We start from the raw sequence: 16,053 nt of genomic DNA on the forward strand, positions 1-16,053 counted from the left end.
TGTTCCATCTGACATTTAAAAGCTCTCACCGGTGTGTCTGGTCGTCCCTCTGCCCAGCGCCCCGGCTCTCCGAGGCCTTAGGGTCATCTTAAAGGTTGTCTCAGCGATCGCAGGCCTTAGGGTCATCTTAAAGGTTGTCTCAGCGATCGCAGGCCCAAAAGAGGCCCAAACATAAATGATCACATTCATCTAATCTTTCCTAACGATCCACTAGCTGCCTACCCCATAAGCAGGCCGTCAAAAACAAAAACGTGTCTCTGTAGGCAGCCATAGGCTCTGAGATCTGCACACAAAAAACATTTGCTACCAACAAGTGTTTCCAACCACTCACAGATGCGTGTTTAGGAGACTTTCAATTGCACGGGAGGGAGTAGCAAGCTAGCTCTCTATGTTGTTTGAACGTCAACAGAAGTGACGTTACCCCGCCATCGCTGATACAACCTTTAAACATGTCCTCTGGCAGTGGGTCAATGAGGCCTTAGGGTCATCTCAAACATGTCCTCTGGCAGTGGGTCAGTGCAGGACACTTTTAGGCTGTGGGAAAGGTTTTGTGTTTTTTGACCTAGTTTCCATGGCGTCCACATGCCTCCTATTTGCTTGCAGTGTTGAATAAATCCCTTGTCCATCTGCCTTTCTCTAGTAAACTGTAGTTGGTGTCTGAACATTTCTGATAGAAACCTTTATAAGAGGTTATCTGCCTCACGCAACCTCCCTCCTCTTCCCTCACACCTCCCTATGTCAGGGATCCTGTTGTGAATAAAGAGGTTATCAAATATAGAATGGCTACGCATCTAAACGCTACTGTAAACACATATAAAAAGAGGTGGGCACCGCACACTGTTATATTTCTTAGTGATTTTTATTGAGCAACGCGTTTCGCCAGTTGCTTCATCAGGCTACTGTAAACACATCCAGCCCAATTAGGTAACAATATGTTGTTGGCCAAGAGTACAGGTCCAGATCATACACGGAGTTTGTTTGAACTGGCGGTTGTGAGGCATATTTAGCATGCATTGTTTCACACAGACTCCAACTTGATCTTAATCACACATTCACTAAGCTGAGGAGCATTAGGTAACTTTCTGTGGAAAAACGAGCAGCAGGCCAAAGGTCAGGCAAAAAATTTAATTTTTATTCAAATGTCTATAATGATCAATATAGTCAATTCAATAAGCTTGCAAAACAAAGTATAGTGTTGTTTTGGTTACAAAGAGGCAGACGAGGAAAACGAGGAAATCTCGCGGGCACTTCTGACTCATTGAACTGAGCCCTGCGTGTTCCATCCCGCGGGCAACCACGGACTCACGCCTCCTTCACATACGTCCTCACCGCCACCACGTCTCCCATCACACATTTCTACAGAGATTAAAAACAAACAAAAAACATCACAGCAGCACGTTATCATCAGCGACAGCGGAGTAGCCTGCACGCGCGCTTCAACGAGCCAATACTTGCCTCGTGTTTGTAGAAAGCATCAACACAATAACGCAGCATTAATGGATTTGATTATAATGCACATGAGAAGATAATTGTTAGAGCCGTTCAGTTTTGTTTTTAGCCCATTCTGTCAGTAGTGAGGACATGCAGTAAAGCAAAAAGCAGCCACTAGATTATTCCTTACCGCGATCAACTTTCCATCCGTCACCTCTCTCTCTACTATCGTCTCTTTGCCGTCCCACATCTGTTTCTGGACGAGTTTGCTGTTTTCAAGAGTTACTACCGTCTGCAAATAAACGAAGAAACAATCCGTTAACTCCTAACGGGAGTGTCAAAACGTCAACTGACGGAGCGTCCGGTATGCGTGCTGACCTTGGTCTTTCTGTCGTCGGCGGTGGTCTCATCGAACTCTTCATTCAGTTTAAACTTAATTTCGGTCGTTTTGAAAGTGCTTTGTGACTTCATGGAGATCATCCCTTGGTCATCCATAGCGACGATAAGGCTTGGCTTGGTCCTGTTTCCTACCTGACGGGTGGCGAAGCCCACACCTGCAAATCAAGAGGAGAATTAGAATGTATAGTCTATAGTCTGTAATATTCTAATATGCATCGCACCATATTACTAGGTTATATGTAGGCCTAGACTTCGAATTATTTTATTTTGTTCTGACATTTCTGAAATTGTTGCCCGTCTGCAGATTCCGTGCATTCATTTGGACAGTTTCAAAAAATAAAAATAAAAAACAAATAAAAAAAACTAAACAAATCATACCCAAAGCTTTCATGTACTCATCAAAGTTGTCACTCGTAACCATTTTCCACGTTCCAACAAATCTCTCAACCATGTTTGCAGTGGCGGTGGGGACTATCCGTGGTGATAATATCCTCTGCTCCGTTCGAGGCTAAATTATGTCCTAAACTTGAAGACCCCCGTATTTCAACCCAGCCTTGAGTGCGCGTGACCCAATCAACGCCCCGAACGTCACGCTATAGGCTACGCGGTTCCTCATTCCGCGCCATCTAAATCGACGGAGAAATGGGCAAAAGTTCAACATGTCTGAGAACATCCAAGTCATCTGTCTTGGAGGCTACGCTCAGCTGTTCTCCGTGTTGTCAGCTTAAAGGAGTTTATCAGGCTAATGAATACAGTTTGGTAATGGACGAAAAACAAACAAACAAAAAACAGGAGTGAGAAGCAGATTATAGGTCTACAAAGTGCAAGTGTAGCAAATGTTTTATCATTTGATGATGCTTTCAGATTGGTCAGCATAGACAAGTTGTTTAAGCATTGATACAGGCTGACCAACGCATCAAAGCACCTGAATTTATGCTGATGGAACCAGATCACAAAACACACACACACACACACACACACACACACACTTGTGAGCAAAGTAAACACAATGGCTGCAGTGCTGTCTCTGGGTTCATATGAAGTCTATGGCAGAGCTTGATGTCATATGCTCATCAACACACACACACACACACACACACACACACACACACACACACACACAGAGTCTTGCTTGTCCATGCTGTATGAATCAGAGGGAAGCACCAAACTGGTGAAGCCCAGATGATGCTGGAAAGAGCCAGAGCGCCCAATGCAGGGTCAGCTCCCGGGGAACCAGTGAACGCACACACACACACATGCACGCACGCACACACACACACACATGCACGCACACACACACACACACGCACGCACGCACGCACGCACGCACACACACATGCACGCACACACATGCACACACACACACACGCACGCACGCACACACACACACACATGCACGCACATGCACACACACACGCACGCACACACACACACGCACGCACGCACGCACGCACACACACACATGCACGCACGCGCACACACACACACACCTGTGTGTTGCCCATAGAGTTGGGCCAAACCTTTTCAGCACTGGGATCAGCACCAAAGGTCACCAAGTATTTACTGCTGGTCAGCAAAAGAGATACCCTGACCACGGGCCTGGGTTGGCACAGCAGGAGCAGATACACAGGGCTGGGTTGGCACAGATACACAGGGCTGGGTTGGCACAGATACACAGGGCTGGGTTGGCACAGATACACAGGGCTGGGTTGGCACAGCAGATACACAGGGCTGGGTTGGCACAGCAGGAGCAGAGATTCAGGGCTGGGTTGGCACAGCAGATACACAGGGCTGGGTTGGCACAGATACACAGGGCTGGGTTGGCACAGATACACAGGGCTGGGTTGGCACAGCAGATACACAGGGCTGGGTTGGCACAGCAGGATACACAGGGCTGTGTTGGCACAGATACACAGGGCTGGGTTGGCACAGATACACAGGGCTGGGTTGGCACAGCAGATACACAGGGCTGGGTTGGCACAGCAGGAGACTGGGGGTCCTTCGCCAGGACAAAACGATGCTGTTCTCTTACATTACACATGCGTCCTATACATTATCCCTTACATTACACATGTGCTTATACATTACACATGTGCTTATACATTACACATGTGATTATACATACATTACACATGTGCTTATTATATACATTACACATGTGCCAGTGTTGTAGTACTCGAGTCCGAGTCATTAGCTAAATTTAGAGACTCGTGACTTGACTTGGACTTGAGCACTGATGACTCGAACTTGGACTCGGACTTGTGCATTCGCACTCGCGATGACTCGTCGAGGACTCGACTTTTTTTTGTAATATATCATAAGGCTATAATCGTAGTATGTCATTAGGCTATAATTTGCTATATGATTTTAATATCTAAATTATTTGTAATACTAATTTTAGTTCAAGGGAATGTTAGGCTACTGCTTCGCGTCGTAGGCTACATCGCAAGTCACATCATGTTCACATGCAAAGCAAACTAACGTTAACTTTAACACCAAAATGCCTGGAGATATGGCCGCCGCTATTTCAATGTAGTAGGCTATTGCCAGGCAATATTAGTTGTCATACATGACATAACATTACCTAAGATTACACTCAGCCTAGGCTAAACAACACACACTGCTGCTGGATAGCTGATCATCGTGACTTGGTGAACAGTGTTTTCCCTGACTGACGCGAGAAGCGAGGTTCAATTCATTCATTTTCATTCGGGGCGTGCCCTGCCGTGTTATCGGATGAAAGAAAAATAAACTAAACGTTTTCCCGATCAAGATGTAGCATACGTCTTAATTTTGGTGTCATAAAATATAGAAGCATAACATTAAATTGCCTAGTAGAGTGTCCATGTAGTGTCAATGTAGGCCTACGTGTCTGCGCAAGTGAAACTGACAAACTGAACCTCTTGTGGGTAGGCCAGAAACAACTATATTTAAAACCACGAATGAACTGGATTACTGTTACTGTTCAAACGAGCGATTTGATAGCCTAATCCACTGCACGAAAAAAAAGGAAATAGCAACATGTTCTATTTCTAACAGGTGAATATCATAGCAAATAGTATGGCGATGGCAGCTTAAAAAAACATTTATTTCACTCATCTCGCTGAAATGAACGTGGCCTGTTGCACAAATAAATGAATTAGGCAGATGATCTACATCTTCGTTAACCTAAAGCTAGTTTTCTAGTTCTCTATTGTTGACGTGAAATATGTCTCCATAGTGTCAGTGAAGTGATAACATAATTATGCAGTTGCCGGTAGCCAGTGTTCACGTCACGGGAGTCAGAAAGAAGCTACCAAGACGGGCCCTGCTCTGTTTCTGTCCCTCCCAAACTGCGCTAAAATTGTGTAGGCTATTTAACAGCCAGAATTTTAAAAACAAAAATGCCCTTTTATGATCCACAATACCTCTTACAAAATAGTCCTACTCCAACGTTCATCTAGCTCTTGTGATGGATGAACTTCTACAACACTGCCTACTGTATACAATTGTCAGCAGTCAGTAACAGCATAATGTGACTTAATGGCCTGTGTGATTGGGATGTGGATTGCTCATTTATTATGAGTAGGCCTATAGGCTATGGTATAGCTATGATATGGTATTCTCTCCGATATAATAAATACAACACATTGGGTTTGGCAAGAAATTTGGCAATACTACTTTCACACAAGTGATGGCACCCCTTGGAGACAGAAGATTGTCCGTTTTGCTTTTAAGGATTTCATCTGCAATGGAAAAAAATGGAACGACATGTAGGCTATGCTTACTTTAGTGCTGGACTTGGACTCGACTCGATCAATAGGGACTCGACTCGGACTCGACGTGGATCAATAGTGACTCGACTCGGACTTGACTCGGATGAGTAGTGGACTCGACTCGGACTTGACTTGGAATTTTTTTTTAATGACTTGGACTTGACTCGGACTTGAACACTGAGGCCTCGAACCTGGACTTGGACTCGAGGCATAGTGACTTGACTACAACACTGACATGTGCTTATATATACATTACACATGTGCTTATTATATACATTACACATGTGCTTATACAATACACATGTGCTTATTATATACATTACACATGTGCTTATATTACACATTACAAATGTGCTTATACATTACACATGTGCTTATTATATACATTGTACATGTGCTTATATATATATTACACATGTGCTTATACATACATTACACATGTGCTTATTATATACATTACACATGTGCTTATACATTACACATGTGCTTATTATATACATTACACATGTGCTTAAATATATATATATTACACATTTGCTTATATATACTGTACATTACACATGACGTGATTATATATACATTACACATGTGCTTATATATACATTACACATGTGCTTATATATACATTACACACATGTTCAAAGACTTTGGAAAGATCATTTAAAACCTTGGGAAATGAGGCATCTTAAATTAGACATGCATTCAAAGACTTCATTTTAAAGGAGAGATAATTTTATAACGAGAAAGATCCAGATCCAGAACTTGCCCATCTTGCCTCAGAGGATATCCTGCCATGAGTCCAGCAGCTTGGCATTGCCAGAGCTCAGATGGACCTTCCTCTGCCATAGTTTTTATTAAAGGTTTGGGAATGTTGGAATTTTCCGGAGATCTCGGAGCCGGACACAACACACACCTACCTCCCTTGTTGACCTGCTGACCTTCTGACCCCTGAGGACGAGTGTGTGTGTGTGTGTGTGTGTGTGTGTGTGTGTGTGTGTGTGTGTGTGTGTGTGTGCGGTAAAATCCTCTTTAAGCGGCATGGTGCCACTGGGAATCCAGATGGCCACGTCCTCCCACGACCTCCTCGAGGGTTTCCATGAGCGCTGCACTGACATCCACACACACACACACACACACACACACAACCTCCTCGAGGGTTTCCATGAGCGCTGCACTGACATCCACAATGTTATTAACTCCGTCACCATTCAGCTCTTGCCAGCATGTGGCGCTATACTGTAGAGTGTAGTCAGTGCACTTACTATTGAGGTGTTGGGTTTCTTATTGCAGTTAGTATCGAGGTATTGGGGTTTCTTATTTATATATATATAGTATATATAAGTATAAGTATACTCGTTTGATCCCGTGAGGGAAATTTGGTCTCTGCATTTATCCCAATTCAGCCGTGCCTACTGGTCAGGGTTCGAACCGGCAACCCTCTGGTTACAAGTCCGAAGCGCTAACCAGTAGGCCACGGTTACTATCGAGGTATGGGGTTTCTTATTATGACCGCCGCGATGCTACTACCCACAGGTTGCTTGAAGCAGCCGGCTCAACACACAGAGCGAGTTGACCAATCACAGTTATGTGCATAAAGTTAAAGCAAAAACATAGCCTACATTTTAAAAATAGTTTTCTTTGTGCATGTTGATTAACTAATGACAGCCTACTATTGTCTGCTCCACATTTTCGTAGTCTAATTCTGCATAGAGTTAATTTAATGATGGTAATGATTTAATGATGAAATATTGCTGAGTGTTGATGAAATGGTGGCACAGGCCTATCGGTTGTACTGACTCCACATTTTCATGACCTAGCCTAATTATATAGATATTGTAGTACTTTTTTATATCAGTCTTTGAAAACTGAAAAAAAAAAATGTCAATGTCAAAAAATCATTTTCGAGAATGAGGATTAAATACTGGACATAGATTAAATATTGCTGTTTTTCCTTTGTCTCCTTCACATTTTCATCTGTTCTTACGACTAGTAAACAAAACCATATGATTTACTTAATGTTATACAAGAACAGAATAGAATTGAACAGAATTTAGTTCAGACTTGAGTTCGGTATTTTGGGTCCGGCCCTCCTCAACAGTCCCAGTTTGTCATGTGGCCCCTTGGGGAAATTAGTTGCCCACCCCTGGCCTAGGATGACCATTTTTTTCTGTATGTTTGCCTCCAGGGGTCATGTTAACCCATTTCATGTGCACACATGTGCACAAACAGATACACACACACACACACATACATTCACAGTAATCATACGTATGACACATACTCACACAGTAGACATATGTACGCTTGCATGCACAGGCACATACGCAGGCACACACACAAGCACGCACACACACACACACACACACCCACACACATAACATAAACATAACACAAACAATCAAGAATTTCTCAGAATTATGAACAGGCAAGATGGAGGTGGGGTTGTATAAAATTAATTTTACATGTGAAATCTATGAACTAATCATGTTTTGGTACTTGTTGTCTAGCAGATACCAAGAATTGAGTGTGGATAATGCAATTTAGTGAGACAGTTAGAATCATATAGGCCGTTCAGCGTGATTTCTTTTTGTGGAAAAAATGTGCTGGACTGGGCGACGGTCATATTTTGTACCGCTCTGCGGTACATCTAGTTTCAGTTAGTATTGAGGTATTGGGGTTTTCTTATTTCAGTTACTATCGAGGTATGGGGTTTCTTATTTCAGTTACTATCAAGGTATGGGGTTTCTTATTTTAGTTAGTGATGAGGTATTGGGGTTTTCTTATATAGAGTGTTGTAATGTTAGTGGATGGGCTTATAGAGTGTAGTTATGATTGTGGATCATGGCCTTATAGAGTGTAGTTATGTTAGCTGGGGGAGTGATGGGTGATAAGGCTAAATCTGAGGGGAAATGGGGGGGGGGTGATAAGGCTAAATCTGAGGGGAACTGGGGGGGGGGGGTGATAAGGCTAAATCTGAGGGGAACTGACTGGGTCAGGGGGTTTGGAATGCCAGGAATGCCAATAATTCCCAGTTGACCCATGAGAACATTAAGCCCACACCCCTCATCCCTCCCTGTCCAGTCCAGCAGGGGTCAACACACACACACACACACACACACACATGTGCAGTATAGATCACCCTGTCCAGTCCAGCAGGGGTGAACACACACACACACACATGTGCAGTATAGATCACCCTTTCCAGTCCAGTCCAGCAGGGGTGAACACACACACACACACACACACACACACACACATGTGCAGTATAGATCACCCTGTCCAGTCCAGCAGGGGTGAACGAACACACACACACACACACACACACACACACACACACACACACACATGTGCAGTATAGATCCCCCTGTCCAGTCCAGCAGGGGTGAACACACACACACACACACGTGCAGTACAGATCACCCCATCCAGTCCAGTGGGCTGAGAATGTAGGCGGTCCAGCCGAGAGTCTGGCAGAGAAGAGACTAGCGGGAAACAATCTGAAGGACGAAAGAGTCCATGTGAAAGAGCAGCTCTGGAGACGGACTTCTGTGTATGTGTGTAGTGTGTGTGTATGTATGTGTGTGTGTGTGTGTGTGTGTGTGTGTGTGTGTGTGTGTGTGTGTGTGTGTGTGTATGTATGCGTGTGTGTGTGTATGTATGCGTATGTGTGGGTGTGTGTGTGTGTGTGAGTGTGTATGCGTGTGTGGGTGGGTGTGTGTGTGTATGAATGCGTGTGTATGTGTGTGTGTGTGTGTGTGTGCAGGGTGCGATTTGTAGGGGGGGATGGTGAGGATTTCCCCCCCTCTGGTTTTCCTATCACTACCTCTGCTAAATTATTTTTATCAACATTTATCCCCCTCTGCCCCTCATATTGATTAATGCTACTTCATATAAGTAAAGCGCTGCAACGTGAGAACAGTCTAGTAGGCTAGCCTACATAATAATCTGACATCAGAAACGCACCGTCACTGTCAGCACTCATGCTGCTGACACAGTGGCTGCGTGATAACTTAATTTGGCCTTGATCGTGCAGGACATTTCAGAATGTCGAGTCTGTAATCCATCATAAATGGCTAGTTTCAATGGAAAAGTTAGCTGGACAAATGAAAGAAAACGAGAAGGATTCAGTAAAGCATAATAATGTTTTAGAACCTTCAAAATTAGAAAACTGATGCAACTGAGATGGAGGACAACTGCACGTAGAGTAGAACATAGGCCTATTGTCCGAAGGAACTTACATTAAATGAGGAGATATTTGCTGAATGTCACAAAAAGTGTTACAGAAATTGCTTGGCATCGCTTATTCAATGGCTCTCTACCGAAACACCTGTAGTTTGCGGAGGACGAACGAGAAAGCACTCGTTTGATAAATCAGCCAGTAGGCTAGGCCTAGTAGACAATTAACTTTTAGAAATAATCTGTACTGCAAAAACGAATGTTGGTGGGTATTTAAACGATCTAGCGGGTGTTTTAACAGCTGCAAGAAATAGAAGCTTCATGGTCTTTATGTTCTGGTTCGTAATGGTTCGTAAATTATTTTCATAAAACTTCAACTTGCCCTATAACTTTACTCTCCAAACTCTTCACTGCACTGTAGGCAATTAACTGACAGTATGATAGGCTATTTATTTTCTGTAGGCTACAATAAACACATTTATTTTTTCAACTTTTGCAATATTACGCACTTGGCTACTGAATGCAAATCATCAGGAGAGAGAATGCACGTAGCCTACGCAGCGTGTAGCGCAATGTGTAGGCTATTTGGTTACCAACTAACACTGTTAGCCAATTCACTAACTTAAGACTTTAGTGCCATCATACACAACGTTTTTTTACACAACAAACACAGAAAGGATGGAGGTAGCAAAAGTAGAGGAGTCATTTCAGATGGGGCAAGAACAAGGTGAATTTGTATGCTTGTCAAAACGTAGTCCTACCCTGCATTAAAGGAGCTGATCATCATACTGTACCAAGCACACTCGCTGTTTAAAGTCAAACACCACGGTAAACTAAAACTAAAATGTTACAAAGATGGCAAAATTAATATAGGCTATTATTAGCCATGACATTACTAGGCTATGAATCGTTCGTTCATTTTTTTTTTTTTTTGGGGGGGGGGGGGGGGGGGTTTACAAACTTATTCAAAATCATCCCCCCCTCTGGTTTTTGGTTTTTACACAAATCGCACCCTGGTTATGAATACATTATCATTGCACTGAACTGCCTTGCACTATATTTATATTGAAATCTTACATTGTTGTATGTTGTATCTTGCCTGTGCCTGTTGAGGTGTCCAGGACCATGGCAACCTTGACACGGACAACAAGGAGGCGGACATCCCCATAGCCATTATCTACTGCTCTTCATACTATTCATCCTGCACATACACTTATTCATATATATATATATATATATATATTTCTTACTGAACTTTCTGTTTTTATTATTAAGTGAGTGTTGTACTTTGAGAGCAAAGATTAACCAGAGTTATTTGTTTGTTTACACAAATCTGGCCAATAAAGCTGTTTCTGATTCGAGTCTAGAAGAATAAGGATTGGAGCAGCCTTGGTTCTCATCAGAGTGGACTTGGTTCTCAGCAGAGCAGGCTTGGTTCTCATCAGAGTGGACTTGGTTCTCAGCAGAGGTTCTGTGGACTTGGTTCTCAGCAGAGTGGACTTGGTTCTCAGCAGAGTGGACTTGGTTCTCAACAGAGGTTCTCAGCAGAGCGGGCTTGGTTCTCAGCAGAGGAGGCTTGGTTCTCAGCAGAGGTTCTGTGGGCTTGGTTCTCAGTTCTCAGCAGAGTGGGCTTGGTTCTCAGCAGAGGTTCTGTGGACTTGGTTCTCAGCAGAGTGGACTTGGTTCTCAGCAGAGCAGGCTTGGTTCTCATCAGAGTGGACTTGGTTCTCAGCAGAGCGGGCTTGGTTCTGTGGACTTGGTTCTCAGCAGAGGTTCTGTGGACTTGGTTCTCAGCAGAGTGGACTTGGTTCTCAACAGAGGTTCTCAGCAGAGCGGGCTTGGTTCTCAGCAGAGGAGGCTTGGTTCTCAGCAGAGGTTCTGTGGGCTTGGTTCTCAGTTCTCAGCAGAGTGGGCTTGGTTCTCAGCAGAGGTTCTGTGGACTTGGTTCTCAGCAGAGTGGACTTGGTTCTCAGCAGAGGTTCTGTGGGCTTGGTTCTCAGCAGAGTGGACTTGGTTCAGGTGATGGGTACTTACTGACGTTAGTGCGTGGGCAATCAAGACGTTAGTGTGTGGCCGATCAAGACGTTAGTGTGTGGGCGATCAAGACGTTAGTGTGTGGGCGACGGGTACTTACAGATATAATGGAGTCGAGGAACTGTTCAATAGTCTTTTAGAGGTTCGCTATTCTGGCTTCGAGTTCCACTACCTTCTCGCTGAGCAGAACCTTCTGGCTGAGCAGAACCTTCGGAGGCAGGAGTCGCAGCCAAGTGTACAGCTGAGGGGCGTCGCCTCGTTTTTAAATGCGTCAAGACTTTTATTTTGTCATTTTTCTGTACAGTGGTTGCATTGTGGGTGTCCTGCAGCAGAGAGGATCTGGACTAAAGGGTCATTAAACGTTGTTTAATGTATGTAATTAAATTATGTATGTCGTATATTTGAAGCACGTTTGTATTGCTTTAGTGCAGATTTAAACGTTGTGTTGGGCCTATAATTATGCATGTTGTATATCTATCGCACGTTTGTATTGCTTTAGTGCAGATTTAAACGTTGTGTTGGGCCTATAATTATGCATGTTGTGTATCTATGGCATGTTTGTATTGCTTTAGTGCAGATTTCAATATGACATTTATTTGATCTGTATGCCCTCCATAAACACACGTTTTTCCTGACCCATGCAGGTAACCAATTGCATTCGTTGTTTTGATTGCACAATTAATTATGTTCCACACGTGGCATGGCTAGTATTTGTGATCTATAACAACTAGCCATTTATGTCTTTGTCGCATTCTAAATGCAGTACCGCTGTATAACCACAAGAGTGGAGTGTTTACCTTCTTATAAGCGCTGTTTGGTGCGTTTAGTATTGAAAATGGATGAAGTAGTGTTTGTATTTGTATCAAATTCACTCTCTAATTGAATGTTTTGGTATTTTGTTTATATGTACTGAATTATTACACTGATGACCATGTAAGAATGTATTTAGACCACATTAGAAATATAACAGATTTGAACAGACAGATTAGAAATAGGTAATTTATACACTTACACACATTTACACATTCAGACAGATGTTTTATGCCATATTATTCCCTTTTAGTATTTATTTTGATTATTTTATTGACACAACTCATACTTTTCTAATAGTAATTGTTATATATTGCAATTAATATGTAATTGATATATATTGCAGTGATTTCAATAGTAGTAACTGTGAAGTTGACAGTGAAGCACCATAGTAATGCACACCAAGCAGGAAGGAAGCTAGCTGCTGCAGGCGGACCAGCACACACTGACACACACACACCCACACACAAACCTCTTCATGCCCGTTGTTATGGGACCAGACCTTCATGCCCGTCCTAAACCCACTGTATTTCCTGACCCATGCAGGTAAATAAAGTTTTATCCAGATCATCGTCTTCGACTTTATCATCACCTCCGAGTCTCAGTGGACCCTTGTCATCTCAGTGGTTTAAAGTGGACCCTTGACCCTTGTCATCTCAGTGGTTTAAAGTGGACCCTTGTCATCTCAGTGGTTTAAAGTGGACCCTTGACCCTTGCCATCTCAGTGGTTTAAAGTGGACCCTTGACCCTTGCCATCTCAGTGGACCCTTGTCATCTCAGTGGACCCTTGTCATCTCAGTGGTTTAAAGTGGACCCTTGTCATCTCAGTGGTTTAAAGTGGACCCTTGTCATCTCAGTGGTTTAAAGTGGACCCTTGACCCTTGCCATCTCAGTGGACCCTTGCCATCTCAGTGGACCCTTGTCATCTCAGTGGTTTAAAGTGGACCCTTGTCATCTCAGTGTGTGTTGCAAAGTATTTGTTTCTCAGCAAAAGCTACAACGAAACGGTAACAAATAAATGTAAAGAGACATATCGTGGAGTTTATTTTTTCATTTTGGCAAGTAGCTGTATAATAATATTAAAAATATATTTTTTGCCGTTAATTTACTTAACTGACCTATGGTCCACCATTTCATATGTTTGTGTGGGAAACTCAAATTTGAAACATGGTCCAAAAAGCAAAAAAAAGCCTTTTTTGTTTGAAAGTCAACAGAAGTGATGTTACCCAGCATCGCTTAGAGCACCTTTAAGTCTTTGATGACATCTACAGAAAACCTTCTGAGCAATCTGGACACACACTGCTTTCACTCCAGGTGACACATGGATAAGGAAAAACGTAAAAGTGGTCAGAATATTCATTTCAGGCAGATGAAAAACAATTTATTACAGACAAAATAACATAAATATATACAGACACATTAACACAAACTGCTACTTCTTGGCACCCAGCTTAGCTTGTGGATCCTTGGCAGTACAGCGTGTCTGGAAAGCCGTTAGCATCTCTCGGCTGGTGAGCTTCGCCCCGCGCATCACCAACCGTTCTCCATCCACTTTGTAAATAAATGAATAGCTATTTAGGTTTAGCATCCTATAGGAAGTAATAGTGAAAAGCAAGCGATGTGCTACAGCCTACTTACAGAATGAGACGTCAATCAAAGGTTCTGATGCGTCGTGTTTCACTTCCGTCGTGACCTCACAGTTCATGTTGGTCGCTCGTGACCTCTCCGAACCCACCAACACCAGAAACTCTCTGTAGAAATCCAGCGGCGGACAGGACAAGATATTAATTCTCGGTGCAGCTAGAAATGATCAACTGAGAACGTATGACAACAAGTCGCGTGCAGATATCATGTAGCATTATGTTGCATGACTGGCTAGTGCAGCACGTTTATAACGCCACGCGGAGGAGCAAGTCTCTCAAACGTCATGTCACGAATTTGTCCGTGTCATCGTGGCATGCGTTATGAACCTAGTCGAATGCATTTCACCAATTCAAAAATACTTCAAATGAGTAACACTAGCTGTCTATCTAGCTATAAGCTAAAGCGGTTTGCCCTCAGTCGGGGGTTCAACTCCATTTGAGAAGATTTGTTTCGGCACCACAAAATACTACACAGTCACAAAACTACACATCTTCAGGAATGCTGCCCTCTTACCTTGTCGATCGGGCATTTGATTCAAATGGACAAAATTGCACCGCTATCTTCTTCACAGCCTTCAGAATTACTCCTCTGGCCGCGGCCATGTTGTTCAACAACCTTCGAACTCCAGATTACGTGATGACGTATCAGAGAGCATCTCCGCACATACCGTAGGCTGATTGAAGAGACACAACGTTTTAGCACTACACTAGCTACGAAGTAGCAAATTGTAACCTCATAGGATTGAGGTGGACATTATTCCAGAATCTTTGTTACAACTTGTTGCATTATATGTTGTAATGAATATTATTTGTATTTTTTGGCGAATGTTACTGGAAAATAGCCTACTTTTTAAGAAATATTTAAAAACACAATTACGAGGTAGATAGATAGATAGATAGATAGATAGATAGATACTTTATTGATCCCCAGGGGAAATTCAAGGTATGGTTGCAGATCAATAATAGTAGCGACAGAGAATTTAGTCTGTAAAATTATATTTGGTAATAATATTGATATTTTAGGCTATTTGATTTGACCTTAAACTGATCATGTTAATGTATTGTTTATTGATGTCATTGTAAGTCGCTTTGGACAAAGTGTCTGCTAAATACCATTAAACATAAACAACAGATTACAACAACAAAAGAACGGGCAACATTATTTGATTATTACATACAGTACTATATACTTTATATGCAACATTATAATACAGTATATATATATATACTTTATAAAGAGTGAAGCAGTGTTACTGAATACGACATTATAACAGTAAACTGGCTTAATGCGAGAGTGAAGCAGTGTGGACTCTTACTACATTTATACCACTAGGTGGCGACATCAGATAACAAACTGCTTACGATGCCTGACCCATCCGAGTAACCTGTCCAGACAGGGAGAACAGCGCTCGTGCAGGACTGCACGACAGCATCCCGATCCTTACCAAAAATAACTTTACAAATGTTATATTATTTGGGGGCAAAATATTATTGTAAAATTGTATTGTAATATTATTATTGTTAAATAGTATTAATGTTGTTATGATATTTTGGGATTATTGTAATCTTAGTAATATATTATAAATATAATAAGAATCTTACAGAATTTTGGGACATACTATACTATAGTTACTAAGAGTTCACTCCACTATAAGAGTTCACTCTACTATAACAGTTTACTTTACTAAGAGTTCACTATACTGTAGCGCCGAGGCTATTTACTCCCGTGTTGGACTTTCCCCTGCGTTCCCCTGTGTCTCTGTTTTCCCGGCGTGTGCGCGTGTGTGTGTGCGCGAGAGTGTCTG

At 42.6% G+C, this 16,053-nt stretch overlaps 2 protein-coding genes across 2 annotated transcripts; both read right to left on the reverse strand.

Annotated features, from left to right (window-relative positions):
• Window positions 1-1,111: 1,111 nt before the first annotated feature.
• LOC143140302 (fatty acid-binding protein, heart-like) lies at window positions 1,112-2,355 on the reverse strand. Its single transcript, XM_076301089.1, has 4 exons — window positions 2,209-2,355; window positions 1,810-1,985; window positions 1,622-1,723; window positions 1,112-1,356 (listed from the first exon to the last, which is right to left on the reverse strand). Exons 1-4 carry the CDS (start codon window positions 2,279-2,281, stop codon window positions 1,303-1,305), a joined length of 405 nt encoding a protein of 134 aa, XP_076157204.1. The 5' UTR covers window positions 2,282-2,355; the 3' UTR covers window positions 1,112-1,302.
• Window positions 2,356-13,960: 11,605 nt separating this feature from the next.
• On the reverse strand, window positions 13,961-14,870 carry mrpl53 (mitochondrial ribosomal protein L53). Its single transcript, XM_076300867.1, has 3 exons — window positions 14,763-14,870; window positions 14,244-14,356; window positions 13,961-14,156 (listed from the first exon to the last, which is right to left on the reverse strand). Exons 1-3 carry the CDS (start codon window positions 14,849-14,851, stop codon window positions 14,038-14,040), a joined length of 321 nt encoding a protein of 106 aa, XP_076156982.1. The 5' UTR covers window positions 14,852-14,870; the 3' UTR covers window positions 13,961-14,037.
• Window positions 14,871-16,053: the final 1,183 nt, after the last annotated feature.

Source organism: Alosa pseudoharengus, unplaced genomic scaffold (assembly GCF_046254945.1).
Source record: "Alosa pseudoharengus isolate Yale_2024_CS ecotype anadromous, Long Island Sound unplaced genomic scaffold, YU_APseudo_1.1 YU_APseudo_1.1_scf_23, whole genome shotgun sequence".
NCBI classification, from domain to species: Eukaryota; Metazoa; Chordata; class Actinopteri; order Clupeiformes; family Clupeidae; genus Alosa; species Alosa pseudoharengus.